Source organism: Chaetodon auriga, chromosome 11 (assembly GCF_051107435.1).
Source record: "Chaetodon auriga isolate fChaAug3 chromosome 11, fChaAug3.hap1, whole genome shotgun sequence".
Classification (NCBI taxonomy): Eukaryota; Metazoa; Chordata; class Actinopteri; order Chaetodontiformes; family Chaetodontidae; genus Chaetodon; species Chaetodon auriga.
In genome coordinates, this window is record NC_135084.1 from 18,206,204 (window position 1) to 18,230,092 (window position 23,889).

The 23,889-nt window shown below is 43.7% G+C and overlaps 1 protein-coding gene across 1 annotated transcript; it reads left to right on the forward strand.

Annotated features, from left to right (window-relative positions):
- Positions 1-732: 732 nt before the first annotated feature.
- Positions 733-22,941, forward strand: pgbd5 (piggyBac transposable element derived 5). Its single transcript, XM_076742351.1, has 7 exons — positions 733-1,550; positions 7,043-7,473; positions 11,166-11,300; positions 13,870-14,050; positions 16,126-16,323; positions 17,442-17,547; positions 18,013-22,941. The coding sequence occupies exons 1-7, from the start codon at positions 1,187-1,189 to the stop codon at positions 18,206-18,208; spliced, it is 1,611 nt and encodes a 536-aa protein (XP_076598466.1). The 5' UTR covers positions 733-1,186; the 3' UTR covers positions 18,209-22,941.
- Positions 22,942-23,889: the final 948 nt, after the last annotated feature.

Sequence of the window (23,889 nt, forward strand, 5' to 3'; positions counted from 1 at the left end):
TTCACACGTGCACATTAACCTCTGTCCACCAGATAAAGGTCTCTGGACCTAATAAGTGAGAGCATATGGTAAAAGTAAACACCAGACAAAATAAGAAAACAATATGTAAGAAAGGTTTATCCTCAGGCTTGACAGTTGTTGACAAATCAGCCTCGTCAGAGGGTCCATTCAGGTGCTCCTCTGGAACTTTTGGTCGAATTTCATCAGCAGACTGACTTTGTGCAGATGTCAGATTAAAACTTTTTCAAGCACTTTAAGGCCTTCTTACCCTTGCAGGCTTAAAAGTTGATATTAAAATTAATGCTTCGCCTTTGAAAATGTAGTTGACAAACTAATGCTGCCAGAGTCTAAAAAACAGTCCTAAAAATGGAAACATTTGCAATTCCATGACAACTGAGAAAAGTCCATCTGCGAAGGAGGAGCTTGTGATATCAAACAGCTCCTAATAGCTTCTAAATGGACCATTATTTTGTTGACTATGGAAGGTGCTTGTGTGCAAAAGTTTTTTTTTTTCTTATTTTGTTGTAGGTTTGTAGACATTAAAAAAAAAGCACAAACTATTATAAAAAATATCTTTATTCATTTCATTTTGTTGCTTTTTAAGGAGGCTTCCAGAATGTCATGAGATTAGACATCCATTACTTCTACCCATGCTGTCCTTTTCTGTATATGTTAGATTATCATTAATCATCATCATTTTCCCTCATGGTGGCTCCAGCAGCTGCCGGCAGCCGCTCCTCTCTGAGTTTGGATGAGAAAGCGCCTTTTATTGGATGACAGGGCAGGGCTTTGGTGTCAGGTGATGCAGCGGCAGCCACTACTCCCTCTGTCTCCTCTCTGTGGGCAGAAATCACTGGTCTCTCAACCCGGATGCTGTGCCACAACTATCGATAATTTTGCCCATGCCCAGTGCGCAGCGCCGTAGACAGAGCAAGGGGGCGGAAATATTTCAGTACCCTTGAGGCGGACAGCTCTCCTCGGATCCACACGCGTCCGACCGCCGGGGTCCGCATCCGAGCCTGGAGTGCGGAGGGGATCATAATTCACACCTAGGATTGGGGAGGGTGTAGCCGCCACATTAAACGCAAACACATCGTGACTACTTGCACTAGCCGTAGTGGAAGAGAGAGGAAGAGGGAGGAAGAAAGAGACAGGGGGGAGCAGAGCAGCATCACCACAGAGAGAGATGGCGGAGTGCGGGCGGAAGGCGCTGTCTCTCCTGGAAGCGGCCCGCTCCCGGTACGAGAGCCTGCAGATATCCGACGACGTGTTCGGCGAGTCCGGGGATGACAGCAGCGACAATCCCTTCTACAGCACCTCCGGAGACTCCGACTCCGACAACTACATAGCCGAAGTAGGCGAGGAGGAGCACCCGAAGCACCAACACCACCAAAAACGGAGCGATAAGGAGAGCGGGCAGAGCTGGGGAGCAGGAGGTGGGAGCAGCGGAGCCGGTCCCCCGGGCTCTCTGTCCCGTAGTCAGGCAGAGGAGGAGGGCTGGACGGAGACCCTGCAGGATGTCACGGTGCCGCCGTACAAAGAGACATATGGTGAGACGTGATGCACGACAGGATGAATAAGGTCATTTGCGCAACGGGGAGTAATTGGGTGGATGTGAGGTGTTGGAGTGGATGGAGACAGGCAGAAACAGTGCGGTCCACGCTCGGGTTTTTCAGGTCAGGCAGGCCGTTTCTGTGGCTCTCAATGTGGTGCCAAAGCAGCACACAAAAGGCTATTGCTCTGGGACAACTGGAGGCTTGTTTCATTTTCGTTTGTGTGTGTGTGTGTGTGCATCCTCCCTGTGCGCGGGCGCGTGTGTGTAGGGAGTGTGAGTGGCAGAGAGAAGCATGATTCGGCATCGTTAATTGCTGAATTAAGGTAATGGCAAACGCTTAGCCTTTGATGCTTCTCCCCTTGGTGCTGTGGTACACATGCTGCCCTGTGTGTGTGTGTGTGTGTGTGTGTGTGTGTGTGTGTGTGTGTGTGTGTGTGTGTGTGTGCGTGTGTGTTCACGTTTCAGGGCAGTGCTGAGAGACATGCTGTTTAATTTAGAGAAGCACCACGAGGTCTCTCCTGGTTCTACACACATGTATGTGCATACATGACATAAAGAGGAGTGTGTACATGCAGAATATGTGCACACATGTTGGCCTTTGTCCTGCAACAGTTTACAGGACACATAATTGTGTTAACATGAAACAAAAGCTCAAGGCACCCTGATGTTGGCTGCACACTTGCTCTTCTAGTGTTTGTGTGCAAACAGGAGGCTTGTCTTTGTGTGTATGTGTGTGTGTGTGTGTGTGTGTGTGTGTGTGTGTGAATCGTGACAGTTAAACAGCACCCTGCAGTCTCAGGGCTCTGGCTGTTTCTTTGCCTCAGTCTGTCTTTGTGATGAATGCCCAAAAGCAGCACCTCACAAGTTGTTCTCACATTATTTAAAACCAACTGCTCGTTGCAATATGTAACTACACTCACTGCCGTTTCTCCGCTCTTATGGTTTTTATGCATCAAGTGTTCACTAAGTACAGTCTGCATCGGAGAGCGGGGTTTGGGTTTATAGTGCGGCGCCGTCTGTCAGGCTTCGTTTGTTTTTTGTCCTCCTCTCCCGTCTCTTCTGCCTCCAGCTGAAGCAAAGGCGATTGGTGGAAATGCCATCCTGAATCCACTGTTACATGTCGCACTGTGGCACCCTTGGAGGTGAACCAGCATATGTCAGTAGCAGATATGGACCAAGCCTCAGTCTGCTCCCACAGTCAAAACAAGCATGAAACACACATTGGAGCATTAATATATAAATGTGCAAAAGCAGAAAATTGACTATGTGCATGGTGCCAGGAAACCATTGGATATTAGGTAAACTACTGCACTGATTGTATGCAAAGAGGCTTTGTTTTGCTTTCAGACTTCAAAATAAAAGCGCAGATATGATTCTTCAGTTTTTAACGGCTGTGTCTGCTGATAGAGCCCAAATTGTAGGTGGTTGCACTGGCCTGCAGTCTCAGAAAGCAGGATTACTGAGCAGGACATCAAACAAAACCACAAACAGCTCTGTTTACTTCCATGTTCCAGATTTGATTTCCACTCAGCCCACTTATCCGGCTAACTTCAGTAATCCTGCTTTGCGAGGCAGGGCCCAGATATGGGATATATGAGTGGAGCCTGGTTCACTTATCCAAAATAATCTGAACTATACTGTACTAGAAGAGGTTTTTTCAGGAGAGAAAGGTTACAGGATGTTCTGTCGGGCACATCCTGCTCCGTCCTGCTCTATTTGACTGCTTCTGCTCTGTTGACTTAAGCTCAGCAGGCAGCAGGTGTGTCTGTCTGCTTTCAGGAGTCTGCTGTGGTTTGCAGAGATACAGTTAGTGATTGTTTGCACAAGCACAGCCGCTGTGGGTGTAGTCCCGCCATCCTGCATCATGGTTGGGATGATTAACTGACTGGATGGTGCAGGACTCCCTGGGAGCATAATCACACTCCAGACCTCAAGTAGCCAAGAGCGTACTCGTGATGTAATCGGCCTAAAGAGTAAAGACTGGCTGCATCCTGAGCTCCAGCATATCTGCATAAATGTTTCAGTGCTGATTTTAATGGCATGGGATGGGAAGCTGCTTAAGATAGATGAGGTTTCCACTAAGTCGGTCAACGGTGGGAATATCAGCGGTATTTTTACTGTGTCTGGGTTTCTCCGTCTACCTATCCGCCTGTCTGTCTTCCCGTCCATTTCCCTGTCTGTGTCTCGCTGTCGAGCAGTGACAGTGCTGGCACAGACGCAGTGTTGATGTGACAGCTCCGCTCCTTGGAGAGCGCGCAGCCCGTGCATAAATCATCAGCCACCGTCACAAAGCACGGACTCAACCTCACACGAGCTCCTTACAACCGGCTTGTGTTTTGGCTTTGTTTACATTTACAGCAGCAGCTCCTCTTTGGTTTCAAACGAGGCGCAGAAGTTTGAAACAACGCTGAGTTTTTAGCTCGTACAAGACTGTGGTGAGCGTGAGAGTGTTTCCCCTGCAGTGCAAGAGAGGTGGCAAAGGACCAAGCCGAGGATTATGAAGCATACATCCACATCTCAGATTATATAACCACTTTATCGTGATGTTGGAGGGAATTAAAGCACTATTTATTCATTCACTTTGCGGAGCACGTCTGATAGATTACTGGTACTCTCCATATGTCAGATTATCCGCCTGACCCGTGTATTTCTGACAGTCTGCATGTTGTCTCTCTGCAGAGCCATGTGGAAAATGCACATACTTAGAAAGGCACACAAATAAATAAAGACATTTGATCATATTCTCATTTAAGCATTTATATAGAGAGAAAGCTGCGGTTAGGTATGTTTACTGGCGGTCTGAAAACGTCCAAAAATAAAGGAAACCAGAAGAATAAATGCTTCTTAAATAAGCCATTTTGCCTTCTATTCTAGGCCTGGTGTATAATCACCTGTGCACCCGAATATTTCAAGGTTTTGTTGAGCTGTTTCATGGAAAATGGATGCTGCATATGCAATACAAAAGAAAACTGTTATAATCACATTGTGTGACTATTTCACTAATTCTTACAAGCAAGCCAGAATTTTAAAACTACCAAAATGAGCTGCTGAAGTCCTTCTTATATACTCGATGTGATGCGCAGCAGTAGAACACTGATGTGATTTGACATCAGCAAGTTCTTCTTATGAATATTGTGGTATTAATTTAAGTGTATGGCTCAGCCATAGCTGGACTTTGTGTGAAAAAATAGACATAAATCGCTCCGGAACTTGTGCTCTTTATGTAATTTCTGCGAAAACTGAGCATGTTTCATCTACATGAAGGGTTTATCCTCCCATAGTAATCTCTCATTCTTAAAACCGTAGCCATAATAACTCCACCAGGCAGATGTTTGTCCCCCGACAATAGAAAAACTACAACAGCTGATAATCACGAGGGATTATACATCTGTCTGTATGTGCACTGAAGGTGGTGTTTTGTAACGAGTAATGTGGGAAATTTAGATTTCAAAGCTTCCCTTGTAGACGAATCGGCTAATATCAATAGTCTGAAAGAACTACTGATAATGTTTGATCCAGTTTTATCAGAGTGATGTAGGCTCGACAGAGGATCAGCTGGAAGGGATGCACCAAGAAAAATCTATGGAGGAAGTTCTCACTGACACGGAAACAATATCCATTATCCATAAAAATGATGAGCTCTTCCTCAGCTTGTATTTTTGGCTGACTCCCGAGATGAGCTGAGGTGAGTCATTTTGCCTCGGTGGACCGTCCATCTGACGGTCTGATGTTTTTATCGAGGAGTGGCTCGCTCCGAGGAAGTCAGGCTGGATTTTACATTCAGCTTTCAAGTCTAATGGAATGCAAATGAGTGGGTTTCCAGAGACGCCCTGGCCACTTCTGCTGTCTTGGCCACCAGCATCAGTTTTGTGGGCGTGCTGGTTCTCCGCTCTGTCCTTCCTCCTCTTCTCGTCCACCTCCTCATGTTGCTTAAACAGTTTAGGTTCAGGCCTTGTATATCTTGAACTCAACATTAAAAGGCTGAATCAGATGTCCTTCATTGTGTCGCTTGCAGCCGTAAACTCAGGACTAGAAAAAAGAGAGAGACAAAGCGAAAACCTTGTTCTGCGCTGTTCAGAGATAATGAGATCGTGCTGTTCAATTGAGCCTAAAGTTGTTCTGCTCAACGTCCAAATTCCCTCTCACGCATCCAGCAATCACTGAGAAAATCTCTTAATTACTAGAGCAAACACAGCAAACCGTTGTGTATTGACTGTGGGGCGTAGAGCAGCACCTGAAAGCTTACAGACACAGAACCTTTAAATGGGAGGTAAATTTCCTCTCAGTGAACTAGTGAATAACAATAGATGGAAGAGGGAGCACAGCTTCAGAGGAAAGGAGGCAAAGTTTCTCCCCCTATCTGGAGACTCTGGACGCCTGTTTTGTTGCTTGGTCTACTGAATGACCGTAGAAATGTTGTAGGAGCACTACAGGCAGCAGAGTGTCTCTGTGATCCTCTCACTCTTTGTTGAGATCACTTTGATCATGAAGGTGAAACCACTCTAGAAGGTGTAAAGGCTGTAATATGTGGAAGTATTTAGCAGCACATATTCAGCACAGTGAGACCAGTGATATTTCTGAGCCACGGCCTGGACCATAGACTCTATCTTGCACAAAGCTCAGTCAGATATCAGTGAGTCAGGCAGACTAGATTAACATATTCAGCTAAACAGCCCCTCTGCCCTCTGCACGTCAAAAAAATTAGCATTATTTCTAAAATCATAGGAAGAGGGCACCCAAACAAAGCTGTGCCCCCAAGCAAATGCAGTACCCCCTGAGGTGCCAGTGGCTGGTTGGGAGTTCACAGCTTTGTTATATGACATCCATACTATGTGTGCGCAGGTTTAGGTACATCCATTGTTTTGGTTAAAAAGGTCAATCTCTAATCAGCTGATCCTTCACAGAGAATACAACCTCAGACGCTGCTCGCTGATGGCTCCCTCCTGACTTGACCGTCAAATCAGAACATCACAACATGATTTTCACTCATTGGCTGCCACGACACTAAAGCAACGAGACAGTGGAAACTTCCGCGAGCATAGAAACGCCACGCTGTGACAAAGATCGCAGTGTGGTGGCTGTCATGTTGTGTAAACTGTCTAACCGCTGCCCTGGGCTTGTGACATTCACACCAAAAGCTGCGGTGGTTGGTACGTGGAAAAGCACAGCAGCGATTGTGTAAATGTGCTTAATACAATTTAAGACTATTTTAGTTAATGTGTTCTCTCTGTTACTGTTTCTTCTCCTTTTAGGAGAAGACAATAGAGTTTATGTAAGCAAGAACCAGCTTGTGTGCATCCCACACAGCCATGACAGTGACAGCTCAACAAAATCTAATTTTATCACATCTTACAGCGTCAAAAGAGGAATCTTTGTTTCTGCAAAGTCAATCAAATTGAAGGCCTGGTTCCGGAGTTTAAAAAGTGGGATTAAGTGACTGCGAGTTAGCTGTCAATCTGTCCTAATTTTTCACCCTTTTTTTTCCAGGCCCTGCTCAGAAGATGCCAGCCACCGCCACAGCCTTGGACTTCTTCCAGCTCTTTGTCCCAGACAACTGCATCCAAAACATGGTCGTCCAGACTAACATGTACGCCAAGAAGTTCCAGGAGCGCTTCGGCTCGGACGAAGGCTGGCGTCCCGTCACGGCCCAGGAGATAAAGGCCTTCCTGGGCTTCGTCACCTCCACCAGCGTGCACCGCTGTGAGTCCGTGCTCAGCATCTGGAGCTCGGGCTTCTTCAGCAACCGGAGCATCGCCTTGAAGATGAGCCAGGCACGCTTCGAGAAGATCCTCAAGTACTTCCACATCGTGGCTTTCCGGCCGTCACAGGGAAGCAACCAGGGCCTGTACAAGATCCAGCCCTTCCTGGACTCGCTGCAGCAGTCGTTCAGCTGCACCTTCAGACCTTCACAGACACAGGTGTGTGCCCTCTGCTCCAGTTCTGGGTCTCCTTAAAGCATCTTATATATTCTTGGACAGCTAGGTTCTACATTCTGCATCACTTACTTTGCTAAACTGAGGTAGTAACAGCTGAAAGTGGTGACCCGTCGTTACCAAACAGCAGACAGCTGTCAGCTAGATTTGTTGAATCACTGTTTTCTTGGTCATCTGGTCCGCAGCATAGGTACATAGACAGTCTATACACTTTGAATACTAGCTGTTTGCTCTTGAATTAGTGCGAACCAACCAAATAGATCCCACAAAGAGTGTCTGGTCAAAACCTGTTTACACACAAATTGTCCTGGTGAAGCACTCCTTTTTAACAGACTTCCCCTCCAGAGGACCTACACTGTATGCATTAAATCTGCGTTTATGCAACTGGGGCAGTGGAGCGCCAGCCTCGCTACTCTATTTTGGGTGGGCTGGAGTTTATTCAACTTCAACTACTTTCCTTTCTAGATGAACAGCAGCACAGCAGATTTTAAAGAGCGAAGGAATAAACAACTGAAGTAGGATCTGTTGAATCAAATGCTCTGCTATGCCCCTGTCCAACGTGATCGCTGTGTCGTCTGTGTGTGACAGCAAAAAAGAAAACAAAACAAAGAAATTCGCTGCAGCAGTCGCTCAGCCCTGTTTGCATGAAAATCTAGCATGAAATCCATCCAACCGGGTAACACCGTGTTGTAGTAGGTCACAGAAGCAAATGAATGACTCCATGTTTAATTTCTAGGTACTACAAAATCATATTCATATTCACAATCTGGTTAGGAGGAGGGCGCCAGGGGTGGCCTAATCATTCCAGTGGGATTTGGGGCCACCCCTGCAGCCACAGTTGAGCTCTTAAAAATTAATGAATTTCTGGGATGTAGATGATGAAATTGCTTTTGGTCGTCCTGCAGCAGGAGCTATAACATCGTCTTGATTGTGAAAGATGATGTCAGTGCCGCGATGCATTTGGGAATAAATGCTCTTAGCAGCAACCCCTTCCTCGTATCACATCCGCATCTCGCTCAGCCACGCAATTTCACCGTCAAAATAACTTAAACGCGACTGTCGATGAGCTCGTTTCATTGTGAAGTAGTAAAAGGTTTGGTGAACCGCAGTTTCTCATCACTGCTCTCGGATCTAAAAATGACTGAATTCTAACAACGAGGGCAGACCAGCTTTCAGACACCGTGTGTGTGTGTGTGTGTGTGTGTGTGTGTGTGTGTGTGTGTCATTCACAGTGAAGGGGTATGTGTGTATCTAGGCCAGTTTGTTTTATCTGTTAGTTTCTATGCCAGGGGCAGGGAGTGGGCCCAGATAGTGAGAGTGGAACAGACTAAAACTGTTGCTCCACGGACGGTGGAAAGTAATCTGCCCATTTAATGACTGACAAACACAGGAAAGGAAGGAAGGAAGGTGATGTACTGGGTTGAGTTTAGGCTGCAGCTAATGATTGTTGCTCCATTTTCGTGATTAATCAATCATTCGTCAGGTAACATTTTCCAAAGATTCACAGATTTTGCACCAACAATCCAAAATCTTCAATATTAAATTAGATATTATAGAGGAAAACAAGCAAATATTCACATTTAAGAGAATGAGACAAGATCATTTTCAACGATCAAAATAGTGGCGGATTAATTTTCTGCTGGTCGAATCATTTCAGCTGCGTTTTTAGTCGTAAAGAAATGAACAAAGGGAGGGAACTGGGTCATAAAAATGTTTGTCCAAACACAGGATGTTTCTCTCCACGTGAGTCTTGTGTGACCTGGATTTATCTGCCACTTCGTATTATTCAACATGATGCCAGCGTGCCTGTGCAGATATGAACGCTAATGTGTGAATATCAGAGCGGAATATTAGCATGTTATGTTAGTTCCCACTGACAGCGATTCTGACACGTTCCCTGTGTCAGTCTGGCACTTTCGCAGTCGCTACGATGATCTGTTGACACTGCTTTGTATTGATTTGCAAGTGTTAAATCTCTGAGAGCATTTGTCGTCACAGAACATCCACTGTAAGACAGCAAGCCAGCGGATGGATGGATTTTCTTCCTCCCTTGTTCAATACAGGATAAGTGAGCCCATGCAAATGATTTACTTGAAGCATCCATGTGCAAATGTAACCACCTTGTTTTCAGCTGTTAGGAGAGAGGCGTGCTGCAGCGGCCGTGCTAATGTGGCAGCTGCAGGATGAAATATTTCCGAAAAGGCCATTGTGGTCTGGGTGATGTCATCCATCCAAAGGCTAGATAGCCTCATTAATTTTCCACTTGTTTAATCCATAACTCTCGTATTTGACTTGGAAATGGCTTGTTGCTCTCGGCCGTGGGGCAGGGGAGAGCTGTTGGTCACTGCTCATTTTAGTTTTAGTCAAATCAAGATGGAGCAGGAGGAGGAGGCGGGGAAGACACCGGAGGAAGCGAGAGCCAAGAGAAATTTGAAATGCAAATATTTGCTACGTGGTCGAAAGCATCTCGGCGAAATATTTGGCCAGATTTTAGGTCTATTGTTTATTGTCTAAGAAAGAAAGGGTGAGAAAATATTTGTGCTCTGTTAATGCCTCTGTTTGTGTGTGTTTGGATTTCTGAGTATGTGCCAGTTTTTAATACTTTCTTTGATCCCCATTGGGAAATGCATCCTGATATGACCCATTCTAACTATTTAAAGACCTGGAAAATAATGAATGTTCAGGAGGACGATGGCACAGTTCACCCTGCTGCAGAAATATACTTTATTTCTTGCATGATGTTCCTAAATTTGATGGTAAGATTGGCATGTCATACCTCCACTGACCACAGACCAGTGACCTCTAAAGACACTCAGTTTGACATCATGGCAAACAAACGAAAGTGAATTTTTGCCTGAAAAATGGCTTCGAATAATAATTGGTGGACATTCATTTTCTGACAGTCACCTAACTGATTAATTGACTGATCTTTTCAGCTTTAATCTGGTGTGCTTGTTTTAAAGGTGGAAAATCATGAAAGCCTGTAGATAACCTGAAACTCTCGATTGTATTCAAATGTTAATAAAGTTGCTACGCAGACAGCTGCACCGATGTTTTTTCTGCTAAATTCTTTGCCACAAACACTTTGCCCAATGAATTTCCCACATCAGGCAGAATTAAACAGCACATTTCTCTGTTTCCGCCTCTCACAGTCACGCCTTGTCTGTCTTTTTAGATGTATTTTTTATTTTGTTTATTTTTCATGGGGTTTGGTCTGAAGCACAGATCTGTCTCTACTTTGTTCATTTTGCTTTCTCGTGGTTACAGAGAGACAGATGCAGACAGACAGACGGAAAGAGGGGGATAACCTATAAATGCACAAGTGAAGGAGAAAGCTGAGACAGTAGAAGAAGTGAAACTGGCGAGGGAGAAGGCATTTTTTGCGTAGGGTTTTGCAGACAGCTGCACGGTTCAGAGCGCGCTTTCTCTCCACAGTATCACACTCACAACACATACGAGACTTGTGAGGATCTTCGATTGGCTTCCTTCTCTCTCTAACTCTTTGCCGTAATGTTACATAATACACAGCCTTACTCCTATCCCTCACATGAAAATCCTTTGTTTTCTCCCTTGTTAAGGCCAGCTATTTTTCCAGTAACACATCTTGTACTTGTGACATGGTTATATAAAAACCCACTAAGACAAACTGTACTGTAACATCGCTTGTGTGTTTCCAGGTTCTGCATGAGCCCTTAATAGACGAGGATCCAGTGTTCATCACCACCTGTACGGAAAGAGAGCTGAGGAAGAGGAAGAAGAGGAAGTTCAGCCTCTGGGTTCGACAGTGCACCTCCACCGGATTCATCTGTCAGGTAGCGGCACGCGACACGGTGATGGAGACAGAGAAGTAGGGAATCATCGATCAGAAACCGCAATTGTTTCAGGTCTGATTTTCAGAAACAGGAGAGAACAAAGAGATGAAGGAGAACGAGTACAAGTTTGTTTGCTTTGAGGGTATTTTAATCTTCACTTCATGACAGAAATCTAATATTTTACATCAAAAATGCAAGAAAAAGTCTTCAGTCTGCCTGAAGCCAAAAAGCCCTTTGTGAAACTTTGATGTTTGCCCAACTTCAAGCCTCATTCTCAGGTTGTCGATGTTCATTTTGAATTCAGCCAATTATGTGTCTGCGCTGCAGAGAATAAAATCATTTTTCATAAATTCACTGTGAACATTTGCCGGCCTTACATGCAGAAAATGCAGTGATCAAACCCGTCTAGAAATGACAAACACCTGCTGGGCAGAAATATTGATTGTCAGCTTCTTCTTTTGATGTTTTGGAGTGGAATAGCTCCTGGCTCAGGTTTAGATCTGTGCTGTCACATCTCAGGCAGGCAGACCTGCTCTGCTCACTAACAACCTTGCCCTTACTGCAACCTTCCACACGAACGTCATTTGCTTATGTAACACCAGCATTTAACTGGGGCTCGGCACTTCACGGGAACAGACCGACCTGTCCAACTCTGACCATTACAGAGGACAAAGGAGAAAACATTAGAAACCACAACTGCAGGAGGTTACCCTGAGCCACAAATACCCAGTGTTTGTGGTCCAGGATGCTGAGTCAAACTGTGAGTGAAAGCACATTTTCCACCAGAATGCAGGTTGTGAAAGTAATTTTTTATATCGCTGCATAAACATTGTGTAGGATTTCCATCGAGCCACCCACACACACACACACACAGTTACGCACACACAAACGTTTGCACTGAGATACTGAGGAAGGCCTTTGCTGGCATAACACCTCCAGTGGTATCTAGCTATGCAGCTACACTGTTGTCCACCTTTACCTCATTTCCCGATACAGCGGAGGTGAATGGAATTTGGTTTGTGGTGCTCACAGCGATGAAAAAGTCGGGAAGGGAAGAAAAGGCTTTTCACTGCACTGAAGCCATAAATAGATGGATCTCGGGCATAAGTCTACGTTGCAGGGATAGTGTTTCCTTCTTTAGCCTGGATGTAGTCCAGAATTACATTAGCGTTTAAAGGACCAACCATGATCCGAATTTTAATTTGCTTATTTTCTGTCTTTTCGGTTTACATGAAATAAAATAACTGATCAGTCTAACTATTCATCATTTTGCTCGTCATCCCGAGTCTCCTGCGTTAAACGAGTTAGAAGAATCACACCCTGTCATTTAAAGCCATATTCCATTACCCCATCCATTTAACAAATAAGCGTTATCACTCATACTGACTGTGGCCGTTTGGCAGTCGCTCAGTCTTTACAAGTCGGCTGTACGCTGATCCGTGCCTGCACTGAGATCTTCTCTCTCTAAATTAATTGTGTCGAGGGACAGAAAAAAAAAATCTAAGAAATAAAACGAGTTAATGGAGTGAATCAATGAGATTCCATTAGCCAGTGCACCACACAGGGATACACACACACGCACACACACACAGAGGCATGGACGGACCACTTAGCGTAATAGCTAAAGGCCTGACGTAGACGCTGGCTAATCAGGATAATGTCGTTGGGCTCGTGAACAGCACAGAAATGTAAGTGCAAGAAGGACAGCGAGCTGTTTGTGAGTGTACATTTCTACATTTGGTAATGGCTCTCCGTAGAGGACAAGCTCTTCCTCATGTTCCTTTTGAGACTTGTATCTTCAAGGGCATCATGCACCAGTGAGTCCAGCCAGAACGCTCAGTCCACCTGATCCAGAGCAACATATCTCAATTATTATTCATGGCTCCCCGTCGGCACTGTTGAAACAAAAAGGTCCCTAAAAGTTTGGAGATTCTAGATATTTTAAAGTCAGGAGCCTAACTTCAAGTATTTTATTGTATGAGCCTCCTACAGGTTTCCAAATACACATGATTTTCACATGAATCATTTCATTTCAGTCTGAGCGCAACCAAAAATAAGCACAGAAAGTAGACCCCCTGTGAAAGGACCAGTATGCAGGCCATACACTGTATGCCAAAGGGATCTACATCCAGGTCTACTTGCAGGCCGAGTCCTCTTTTCCCCAAATCTCTACATCTGAGGTGGCAAAGACAAAGTTAGCATGACCCACTGAGTCACGTTAATGGGAAGTATGCCAGGTTAAAAATACCAAAATGTCTGCTTCGAAATGTCATCCTCATCCACCCGATATTTACTCCAATCGGCATGAACGCATTCATGAGTTCATGTAGATTTTGACTCCATGGGCTTTTCTCCTGAGCCTCCTCAGGACAAACAAGTCTTCAAGAAAAATCATGTCTGTCTGTTCCATCCGCCAGTTTTGTTAAATGAACATTGCAGACTTTAGACTTATGTTGTAGCTGCAAGATTGTCTGCCACAGAAGACAATGAAATGGTACTGACAACTGAAATAGAGCTTGCTGGTTCTATATCAGTTTTATGGTCTTGTCTCTTCCCTCCCACTCTGCAGATCTCAGTCCATCTGAAGGAGGGCCAGGGTACAGACGGTCTGGCCACCTTGAAGAACAAGCCTCAGCTCCACAGCCTTGTGGCCAAGCAGCTCTGCCAGAACATCTCTGGCAAGAACACCATCATCTTCACCGGGCCATCCATCACGAGCCTCAGCCTCTTCTCCGAATTCAGCAAACAAGGTACACAGACAAGAGGCAACAGCAGATATTGTATCTGTTGGCCTTTACTGCCCAAATAATACACCTTTTCTTCTTCTACGTGGCTGCCGGCCTCCTCCTCTGTCATCTTGTGTCCTCGTTTTCGGCTTTGATGTACAGATTGTAATCTCTGTACTCATCTCATCTCCCTCCCTTTTTGCATTTTTTATTTGTTTATTTATTTTTTATCACGGTGTGATGATAGCATCCCCAGGCTAAACAGCACAGAGAGGAGGACAGTCTGTCGTATTGCACCTTCAAATGAGGCTTCGTGGCCCTACAGAGTGATTCATTGCCTTATCTTCATCTGTCCTTTCGCCGCAAATGAAACATCTTTAACCACATGGGAATGTGTAGAAGCACAAATACGCCTCTGTCAATAGAAACATCAGCTGATAGACTGTACTGGTATTTGTGTGACATGTAGTAACATCTGACTTGCCTGTTTTCTCAGCTAGGAACTCAAGTGTAATTGTATACAAATGTACAAAGCTGCGGCATTCAGTTTCCAGATATTCACATTCATGACGAAAGAAGCAGAATTACATCCCTAAAATTGTTTTCTTGACGTCAAAATCTGACACTAAGTGGCTTCAGTATTGCACTTCAATAGACTGTTGTGCAATAAATCATGGAAGGCTCAACAGGGAGTGCTTAGCCTTGTCACAGCTGAAGAAATCAATAGGTGAAGTGGACACTGTGGTGGACACTTCACTTAACATCTGACAACTACAAATTCTGAATCCAAACACGTTTTTTTTTTTTTTGTATTGCTGTTACAAATAGCCCACATTCTGAGTCTGGGATACTTTATCAGGAGGTGCTGAAAAATATTCTTGCAGTTATTTTGGAGGAAAATGTGATATTTTATGCTGATAATCCACGTCTGGAACAGTTTTCCACAGAGCTCTGATTTCCATGCTCATTATACCAAAGGCAACTTTTATTATGAAACCATAATCCTATTTTGGTAGAGTGACTCACATTTGAATTCTCTTCTCTGACCTGTTTTCTTCTTTCGTTATAATAATTGCAGATGTGGGACAATGTCATAAAGCCCATAAAGGGCTAAAAAGGAGTGAATCAAATATTCAGCCACACAGATCAGACTCCTTTGACGATAGCATCAGCACAACTCGAAAAGTTTTTACATTCTCACAAATGCTTTTTCACTAAACAATAGGAGAAGAGCAACTTAAAGTTAAACGGACAGAGCTGCAGTACGCCAAGTAAAGAAAAAGTCCAGAGATATAATCAATATTTTGTCATGCTAATTGGGCGAAGCTACCACAAAGCTTTCAGCTGGAAAAAAATCTGTTTTGAGCTTGTTAAGACATTGTCCGACGTTTTTCCCAGATTTATCATGCTGGACTAATTAACCGAGTTAATTACCCTGCGCCACCCTCAGCACTTACTGTGGACACACGCACATGCATACAATACAGATAGCGATCATTGCTCAAATTGAGAACATTAAATCAGCAGCAGTCAGCCACATGATTGTTTCGCTGCTGCTCATCCATGTGAGAAATAAAGAAATGAAATGGGTGGAAAGACAGAGAGGCAGAGAAGAAGTGATGCAGCTTTGAGGGAGATAAACAGTCTGCAGTGGTTGGCTCTGTGAGTCCACATCAGAGAGCAGAATGCATGAAAATCATAATAAATGTATGTCACTGCAGGGGCTGATGAAAGTAGGGCTGCAACTAACAGTTCTTCTTTCCTAAAGCCCGAGGTGATGTCGTCAGCCGTCCAATCAGCGGGCTAAAACCCAAATGCAGTCACATTTTTGCTTAAAAAAATCACACTGACAATGAAACAAGCAACAAAATAACTAGATGGCTACAGATCAACTAATAGATTGACCAACTAATCATTTCAGCTCTAGATATACAAGATTTTTTTGGTCCAACCAACAGTGCAAAAGTATGTAAAGCAGCAAATACTTAAATCTGAGACGCTGCAACCAGGGATTCTTTGTTGTTCTTTGTGTGTTCTACCTCTAGAAGTGCCTCTACAGTATATTTCTCAGGCTCATTTTAGTGTCTGTCGTTCTTCAGATATCTACTGCTGTGGTCTGCTGAGCACCAGGAAGAGCGACTGCACGGGCTTACCACAAAACATGCTGGTCTGCGGCTCCACACCAGCGCAGCGCGGCCAATCACGAGTCATGATGAAAGGCAGCATGTCGCTGATCAGCTGGTACAACAAGGGACACTTCAGGTTCCTCACGAACAGTTACTCCCCAACAAAACAAGGTACATGTTGCTCTGATGCACCCAGAACTGAAACTCTACAAGAATTTTAGTACAGACTAGAGACGATACATATAATATGCACAAAATGCATGAATTTACGATTGTAAGAAACCACATATGTGGCATTATATTTGAAATAAGGTCATTAACCTGAGAGTCTTTCAGTGAAAATAAGATAAACTGCACTGTCTTGTGTGGATGCGAGTTGCCATCGTTAAGCATTCACGTCAGGGAAAATCAATGAGAGTTTGTAATCCATGATAATCCTTTTCCAGGAGGCGACAGGATCATGATATTCCCCTCCTCTTATAGCATAAGCCACTCTCGGTTAAACCGTTTTGTTTGGGTTTTAAACCAAGTTGCAGGGCTGCAGTGTGTTCAGGCTCTTTGAATGAAACGTGTGGAAGCGAAGCCCCAGATAAGTTAAAACTTTACAATCCAGTATTGATTTCCTTTCCCCTCTGCTGTGCGAAGGTATGTGTGTGGAAGTGTCTGCATAAACACGAGCGATCCCATCAATAACCACAGCAGGTTTTTCTTATCATGACATATTAAATAGATCATATTAAGATTAGTGATTGTTATGTGCGTTTCACCCGCGGTGCATGGTGTATATCTGGGCCCAGATTTGCTCAGTAAGTGGCAGACAGTTAGGAAGAAACCTGAAGCAAAATCAGTGAAAGTGCACAAAGTCCAGCATTCAACCGGTCACAATAGGAAACATTATAAGTACACACTTGGAGCTAATTCCTTAATGGCTGTATAAGGACCAGGATGTTGTGCATGCTGGCTCACTGTCATGGCTTGCTGGAACATAAATGGAACCTAGCCATCGTTAATGTTATTAGTTACACCTCCTGCGGTGACAAGTGTGAAACGCTGCTTCAAAAAAAGGACCATTAAACACAGCGTCCCTCCAGGGACCAAAGAGCGAAGAGACCATCTAAAAACATAAACAGTAAAGAGCCGCATCTGGGCAGCCTCCCTCATGCAAAGGAGCGCTTCTTTTCCTCCCCATTGTCTCCCTCGTTGGAGAAACCCCCCCTGAGTCTGTTCAGGAGGATTCTCTGCTGTGTGTCTCTCACTCTCGGTCTGTGGTGTGTGTGTTTTTGTGGCAGGTATGATCATTAAGAGGAAAAGTGGGGAGATCCCATGTCCCTTAGCTGTTGAGGCCTTTGCAGCGCATCTCAGCTACATCTGCAAATACGACGACAAGTACAGCAAGTACGTACCAGCTTTTTCACGTCTTGCAGTGGATTCTTGGCGACCTGAAGCCTGAATTTTATCCATCACATGACTTAGTGTGTGTATTGTTTGAAATGAAAACCACGACGTCACTCTCCTACAAATGAAAATTGTAAGTCTGGTAGTTAATGTTAGCAAACTTTAGATACATATTGCTGTTTAACTGACATTACTCTAATTTTTTAGTAATTTTCTGCTTTTCTACTGCAACACGACATTTAGCATATCGCAGATAAATATTTTAATGTTTTATCACACAAATAAAAGTGGGCCCATCTCAGACTAACGATGACATCTAAAGCAACGGGCTCATGAGAATTTGGGTAAATTGAAGTAAATGAAGTTTTTTAACACTTAAAGTTGGTGTGTTAACTGTATTCATTGATCTAATAGAAAATCTATGAATAGAAACCTTGGAGTAAGTAGCTATTTCTCTTCCCACAGGTACTTTATCTTCCATAAGCCCAATAAGACCTGGCAGCAGGTGTTCTGGTTGAGCATCAGCATCGCCATCAATAACGCGTACATCCTCTACAAGATGTCTGATGCCTACACAGTCAAACGCTACAGCCGAGCACAGTTCGGAGAAAGACTGGTCAAGGAGCTGCTGGATTTAGACGACTGCTCCCCCACACAGTGAGGAGGAGGAGGAGGACAGCAGGAGCGCACAACAAACACACGCACACACTCTGACACACACAAACACAATCCCCACACGTACATTTACACTCTTCATTACAGTTGTACAGACCGTGCAGTCTGTGTCTATGTGATGATACTGAAGCAGTGCCAAGCCTATGTCTCTCTTCCTCTAGTTGTTTTCTGTGGTACTGTAAATAGTCATTCACACACGACTGCACACAACACAGTAGAGAATCATGAGCCATGGGACAGTTCACATCCCTCCACTGTAACTTTAAACACTAAGGATGTGTCAGCAGGAGCTATTTCACAAGCAGAGATGCAGGCGGGAACCACGAAACCGGGACGAATTCACCCTTAAATGATGTCATCTTCAAGTTTGAACTCCAGTGAGAGTTAAATTATTGATGTGAACCTGAATCTCCCGTGTGACTGTTCAAACGTGCACTCGTCAGGCTAAAAGGCTACATGTAGCTCCATATTTACACTCTGCAAAAACACCTGTGACCCTTAGTGAGCTTAGTAAACCAGGACTATGGTGTGTTCACACGCTGCATGCATAAAGAATCTGGATTGTGATGTTCTCTTGTTCAGTGTGAAAATGATTTCTGCTCCAGGTGGATTTTGAAACTTTTTTTCTGTGTGTGTGTATGTAAGCATTTAGCAAGTGGAACTGCCATTTGTGTGCGCAACGTTGAGCCCCGGGATGTAAATGTATGGCTATTGTGACCAGGTGTGTCGTGTTGCTGAATACTGTACTCGCTAAAGGAAGACTGTCAGGTGACATAAAGCCACACCCAGCAGTGTGGCACCAATTCACAGCCTCCCACTCCAAAAAGGCCCAGAAAATATATTTTAAAAAAGCCTTTCAGATGTCGTAAAGCCCCTGAAAACGTCCAATTTTGAGTATTTCTCTGAAAGCATTAATGGCTGAAAAGGCAAAAAGTTGCAGTTCTTGATACTCCTATAAAAAAAAACTCATTTAATCTGCCTCAGCATGACTGTGTGGGTGTAGTTTGACCAGATTTTACTGACAGCATAAGGTAACAACCCCATAACTGTCAGCAGATTTTAATTCAGATATTGCTAAATCCTGATTGGTGCACCAAATACACTGGAGCCAAAATACTCCAGTCGGAAAAGCACAGAGAAAAACACAAATCCATAAATTTCTCTTGTCAAATGACCCAACTCAAACACAGAAAATGTGCTCATGTAGGATCTCGTGGCTCAGAGTCTGAAGCAGATTGAGAAAACAGGTTTTCAGGGTCTTTAAACACAATAAATGGCATCAAATCTGCAGCATACTTTTAACCACACTTTTAATAGCAAATAAACTCTTCTAATTTGACTTTTTATTGCTCATGTAGTTAACTGTACTTTGGCTTTGCGGTGCAAAATGTCCTTCAATAAGCCAGAGTTGCTAAGCAACAAGTACAGTCTTGGCTAGTGGGCAGGAGATTGGATAATATTGCTGGCAAGATTTAAGTCCAGGAAGTAAAAATGGACTCACTGGTGGCTTATAAGACGTTTCAGAAGGCCAAATGTCGCAACAAATCTTAATGTCGATGAAAGGCTTTGGAGCCGTGACTTGTTTTCTCATTTTGTGCCCAAATCTCACGAGGACAAGTAAACTGACAGTCATTATTTTCAGAGAAAACATGATTTTATAACTTATCACTAGTCACTAGTTATTATTTATCAGAACATTTGCAAGGAATCAGACCTGTGGATGCACTCTTCAGGAAAACCTTCTTGTCTGAAATGGATACATTTTGATGTGAGTGCTGACTTCTTCCAGTCGCACATTTCTTGCCAAGCAGCAGATTAAGACCTGCCGTCTCATGTCCAGCCAATGGAAGTGTGAGTGCAGAGGCGACCTGCTGTCCTCAGACCATATACCACACTGCTGTCTGTAGCTTTAATGAGGACTCCACAGTCCACTTTGCTTTGCTTTGTTGCGCAGCCAGCATGTGTGTTGTCATGCTGGATTCATGCTTTGAAGATTTTAAGTGAAAGGTTTCGATGTGTGCTTGCTCAGTCAGCATGGCTTGATGTGTGAATACATATTGCAGTGAGATGACAGTCTTGACGCTGGTAGAGCAGAGTTGTCGAGTAAATCGCTGGCAGGACTCACGCACTTTCCCCCATTACAATTCAGCACTTTGAGGAGCGTTGTAAAGTAAGCGAAATGTTCGTTAGATAATCCTTTAGTTTTGAACCCACTGCTCTCAGAAAAATATGGAAAAAATGAATAGATAAGTTCTGTAAATATACATAGATAAATGAAATGGACTATATATAAAAAAAACACCAATGAAATAAGACTGAAAATTAAGAACTATAACCAAAACAGAAAAGATTTCCACTGTAGATTTAGAGTAGAAGGTACAGTATGTATGTGTATATTTTGTTTACAAATTACTGTGAGTGTATGTCCATAATCGCTGTCACTGAGACTCAAGATTGTGATTTTTTTAACTTTTTCACTAATCCAAAGCATCGTTGCCGCTCTTGTATGTGTGTATGTGTGTGTGTGTGTGTGTGTGTACCACTGAATGTTGTCATCATGCATCTAATCACTGTTCACCTCAAAGTAACACTGGTAATCTTATCAGGCACCGTTGTCATGTCATGTAGTTGCCGGCTCATGATTTTAATACAATATTTGATATCGACAATTACACACACGTTCAGTATGAATTCATTGAGTCGTATTATTTGCATTGAGTGGAGCTGTGGCCGTTTTAGAAACCCATCCTGTCCGTTAGGCTGCAGATGTCCTGTGGTGGTGATTAAAGGAAAAGCCACACACCTGTAGAAACAGCTTAAGAGGTACTTAATGCCCTCTCTAGTTGAACTCTGCTGCACCTCTGATGCTCAGTGCTCTGCTGCCCCTTTAAACACACCCATCGGTGATGTCACTGTGCACTGACAAACCCTGGAGTACAAGTCTACATCACTGCAGCAGGGTGAGGTCACTCTTTACAGCAAAACAGCCTGATATCACAATTTTATTTGAGGGTTCCCATCGATAACAGGCTACATTTGGACAACGGGATGTTGTTGGTTTCATCTTCCTAAAATATCAGTGATAATTTGGGGGGAAAAAGTCCCTAAATGCAAAAAAAAGCTACTAATTTGTATCATACAGGGAGAAAAATCCATCTCATTTCAGGGCAGTGAAACCAATTTCTCCAACGAGACGAACCTCAGATGGCCTCAGCGCATGCGTGTGGCCCTGCGAGGCTCGAGTAAGGAGCATGGATGCAATCATCACCAACCGAGGCAGAAGTAGACGAGGCAGGTTGAGGGACAGTGAATACACCAGAAGAAGAAAATCCAGCTCTTCAAAGCAAAAATAACCCCTGGACTGCATCACAAAATGGTGAAGGAACTGTCAAGAGTATCCTAGCGTGAATTTTTCCTTCACAGTGCGTCACGCGTGTATAAAAATGAGCCTCTGTGATGGCTGCCTTTGTGAATGGGCGTTTAATCTGCAGCGCATGGTGGACTGAATCAGGTGGCACATCCGCAGAGGTTTTCTGTAGCGCTTATTCCGCTCAGCTCAGACCTCAAATGAGAAGAGATTATGCACCAGGGACTCTGCAAGGCCACAGTTACTTGGCAACAAATTATATATGAGTGAGGGAGAGAGGGAAAGGGGTAGTATTTGAAGTTTTTCTGCCCATATGGTAATGCTGTTATCACTGCAACTGCAGATTGAGAGGTGAGCGGCTTCGTGTCATCTCTTTTTAATCATCTATCAGAAGAGAGGGGCCGAGGATCCTTTTGTTCATTTAGTTCAGAGGAGGGTTTAGCCCGACAAAGACTTGGCTTCAATTTAAATTCTCAGGTTCACCTCCGAAAACAATCTCTTACAATTATTCTGTCCAGGCGGCTCTATTGATCAGCCACGAATCACCATGTTTCTATAGTGCCTTTTCCAGCTGCTTCTTTCCTCTCATCGCAGCGGTTTAGTGTTGTTTGCGTCCTAAAATAGAGTTGATGTGAATGACTAGAACAGATTTTAGATTAATACAAGATAAATACGGTAAAATCCCGTCCTGCATGGTGTGAATAAAAACTAGAGAAATAAATCTATCACCTCTGCAGTAGATTTGTAGCCTGAATACTGTTTTATGCAGCCCTATGCTCTCGTCCCGTTGCTGTAATGACTCACCTCGAGTAATATTTCACACTTTCACACAACTAGAATCACCATCCTTTACTATGAGTAACACTCAAAACCATTCATAGGTCCAAATAAAACTCCTCTCGATGTTGAGTCATTTTACCTGTTTGGAAGAAATCATAGTGACAGTAGATCCCAGCGATGGATGTCAGTCTTGTTTTTGTTTACTGTAGGAAGACTACGATGCATGTTGGAGGAAAGGGTGAGGATGGGTGAGCCCCACTAAAGTCAGAAAGCTCAGCATCTCACCACCAAATATAGCCTTAAGACAAATTGCAACCATCAATATGAAAAGCCAAAATGTCCACGGCAAGAGAAATGTCACTTTGATGGGTCTTATTGCAACAGCGTGGACATTTTTCTCTCCATTTTGCCTCCTTTTACAGATAACAGAGATGTCTGATACCGTTCGTTTATGCTCATTCATTTGTGTCAGATGTGCAAATGGGCGTAAACAAAGGCAGATGGGAAGGAGCAACATACTGAAAAATTTGCGAAATTTGTCACACAAATGATGATCCCAAATTGCCTGTTGCAAAAAAAAAAAAAAAAAAAAATGCCATGAAATAAATCACCCTCACTGTCGGTCGTTTTGTGGTCATGAAGCGGAGCGATGTGTCAGATGATGTCCATGTATGTGGTGTGCTGTGTGTGCCGGTGTGCCATCTCTGAGCAGTGCTTCACAGATGTCTGTGTTTATATCCGGAGAGTGAGACGGCTGTCAGAAGAGTGAGTACGTATATTTAAGTGATCAGCTGTGGATGTGATAGAGAATTAAAATGTTTGACCTCAGGGCTTCATAACTAACTGCTGTACATCATATTCACATATTGAAATAATATTAACACACTAAATGGACTTCTATAACGTTATCCGGTGCTATCAAACGACTGTACAAATAATAGTAGATTTAGATTTGTTGTTGTTGTCGTTGTTGGGGACTCAGCAACCAAATAATGAACACCAGAGTCATAAACTGCAGGAGTTGTACCACTGAAAATACCAGAAGTTCACATTTTCTGGATAAAATGTCAGAAATATAAACGTCACCAGGCACCAAATGCAACTTTAACTTAACAAGTGGTAGAACTATTTCACTTCATATGATTCTGGCTCGTAACGGTGGCTGCAGGATGTTGACTAACTGAGCGCTTTGGGCTAAAGTGTTATCCAGTCTCACAGACGGCCAAGAAGGACGTGTGTATGTGCATGTAATGTGGAATAATATGTGTAAAATAACTGGTGTATGCTGGACCAAATAACTTTCTAAAATGTGTGTGGTGATGAGTTGTACAAGGTTGTCGTGTAAATGTGTCTTCATTAAAACTCGCCACAAGTGGGTGCCCCATGGAAGCTCATGACTCTGCAGCGAGTGTTTGGGAAGCAGGAGGAAGGCACAGATCTACAGTCAGCTCTGCATCGTGTTCATTTTCCCCACGAAGCTTTTATGGTTAGAAGAAGTTTCTTTGCAAGATATGATCTTT

Bases quoted from the DNA above. Each gene is read 5' to 3' on its own strand.
- pgbd5 (XM_076742351.1), top strand. From the start codon at position 1,187: ATGGCGGAGTGCGGGCGGAAGGCGCTGTCTCTCCTGGAAGCGGCCCGC. The intron at 14,051-16,125 runs GTACACAGACAA...GTCGTTCTTCAG, and splicing joins CTCCGAATTCAGCAAACAAG to ATATCTACTGCTGTGGTCTG. The intron at 16,324-17,441 runs GTACATGTTGCT...TTTTTGTGGCAG, and splicing joins TTACTCCCCAACAAAACAAG to GTATGATCATTAAGAGGAAA.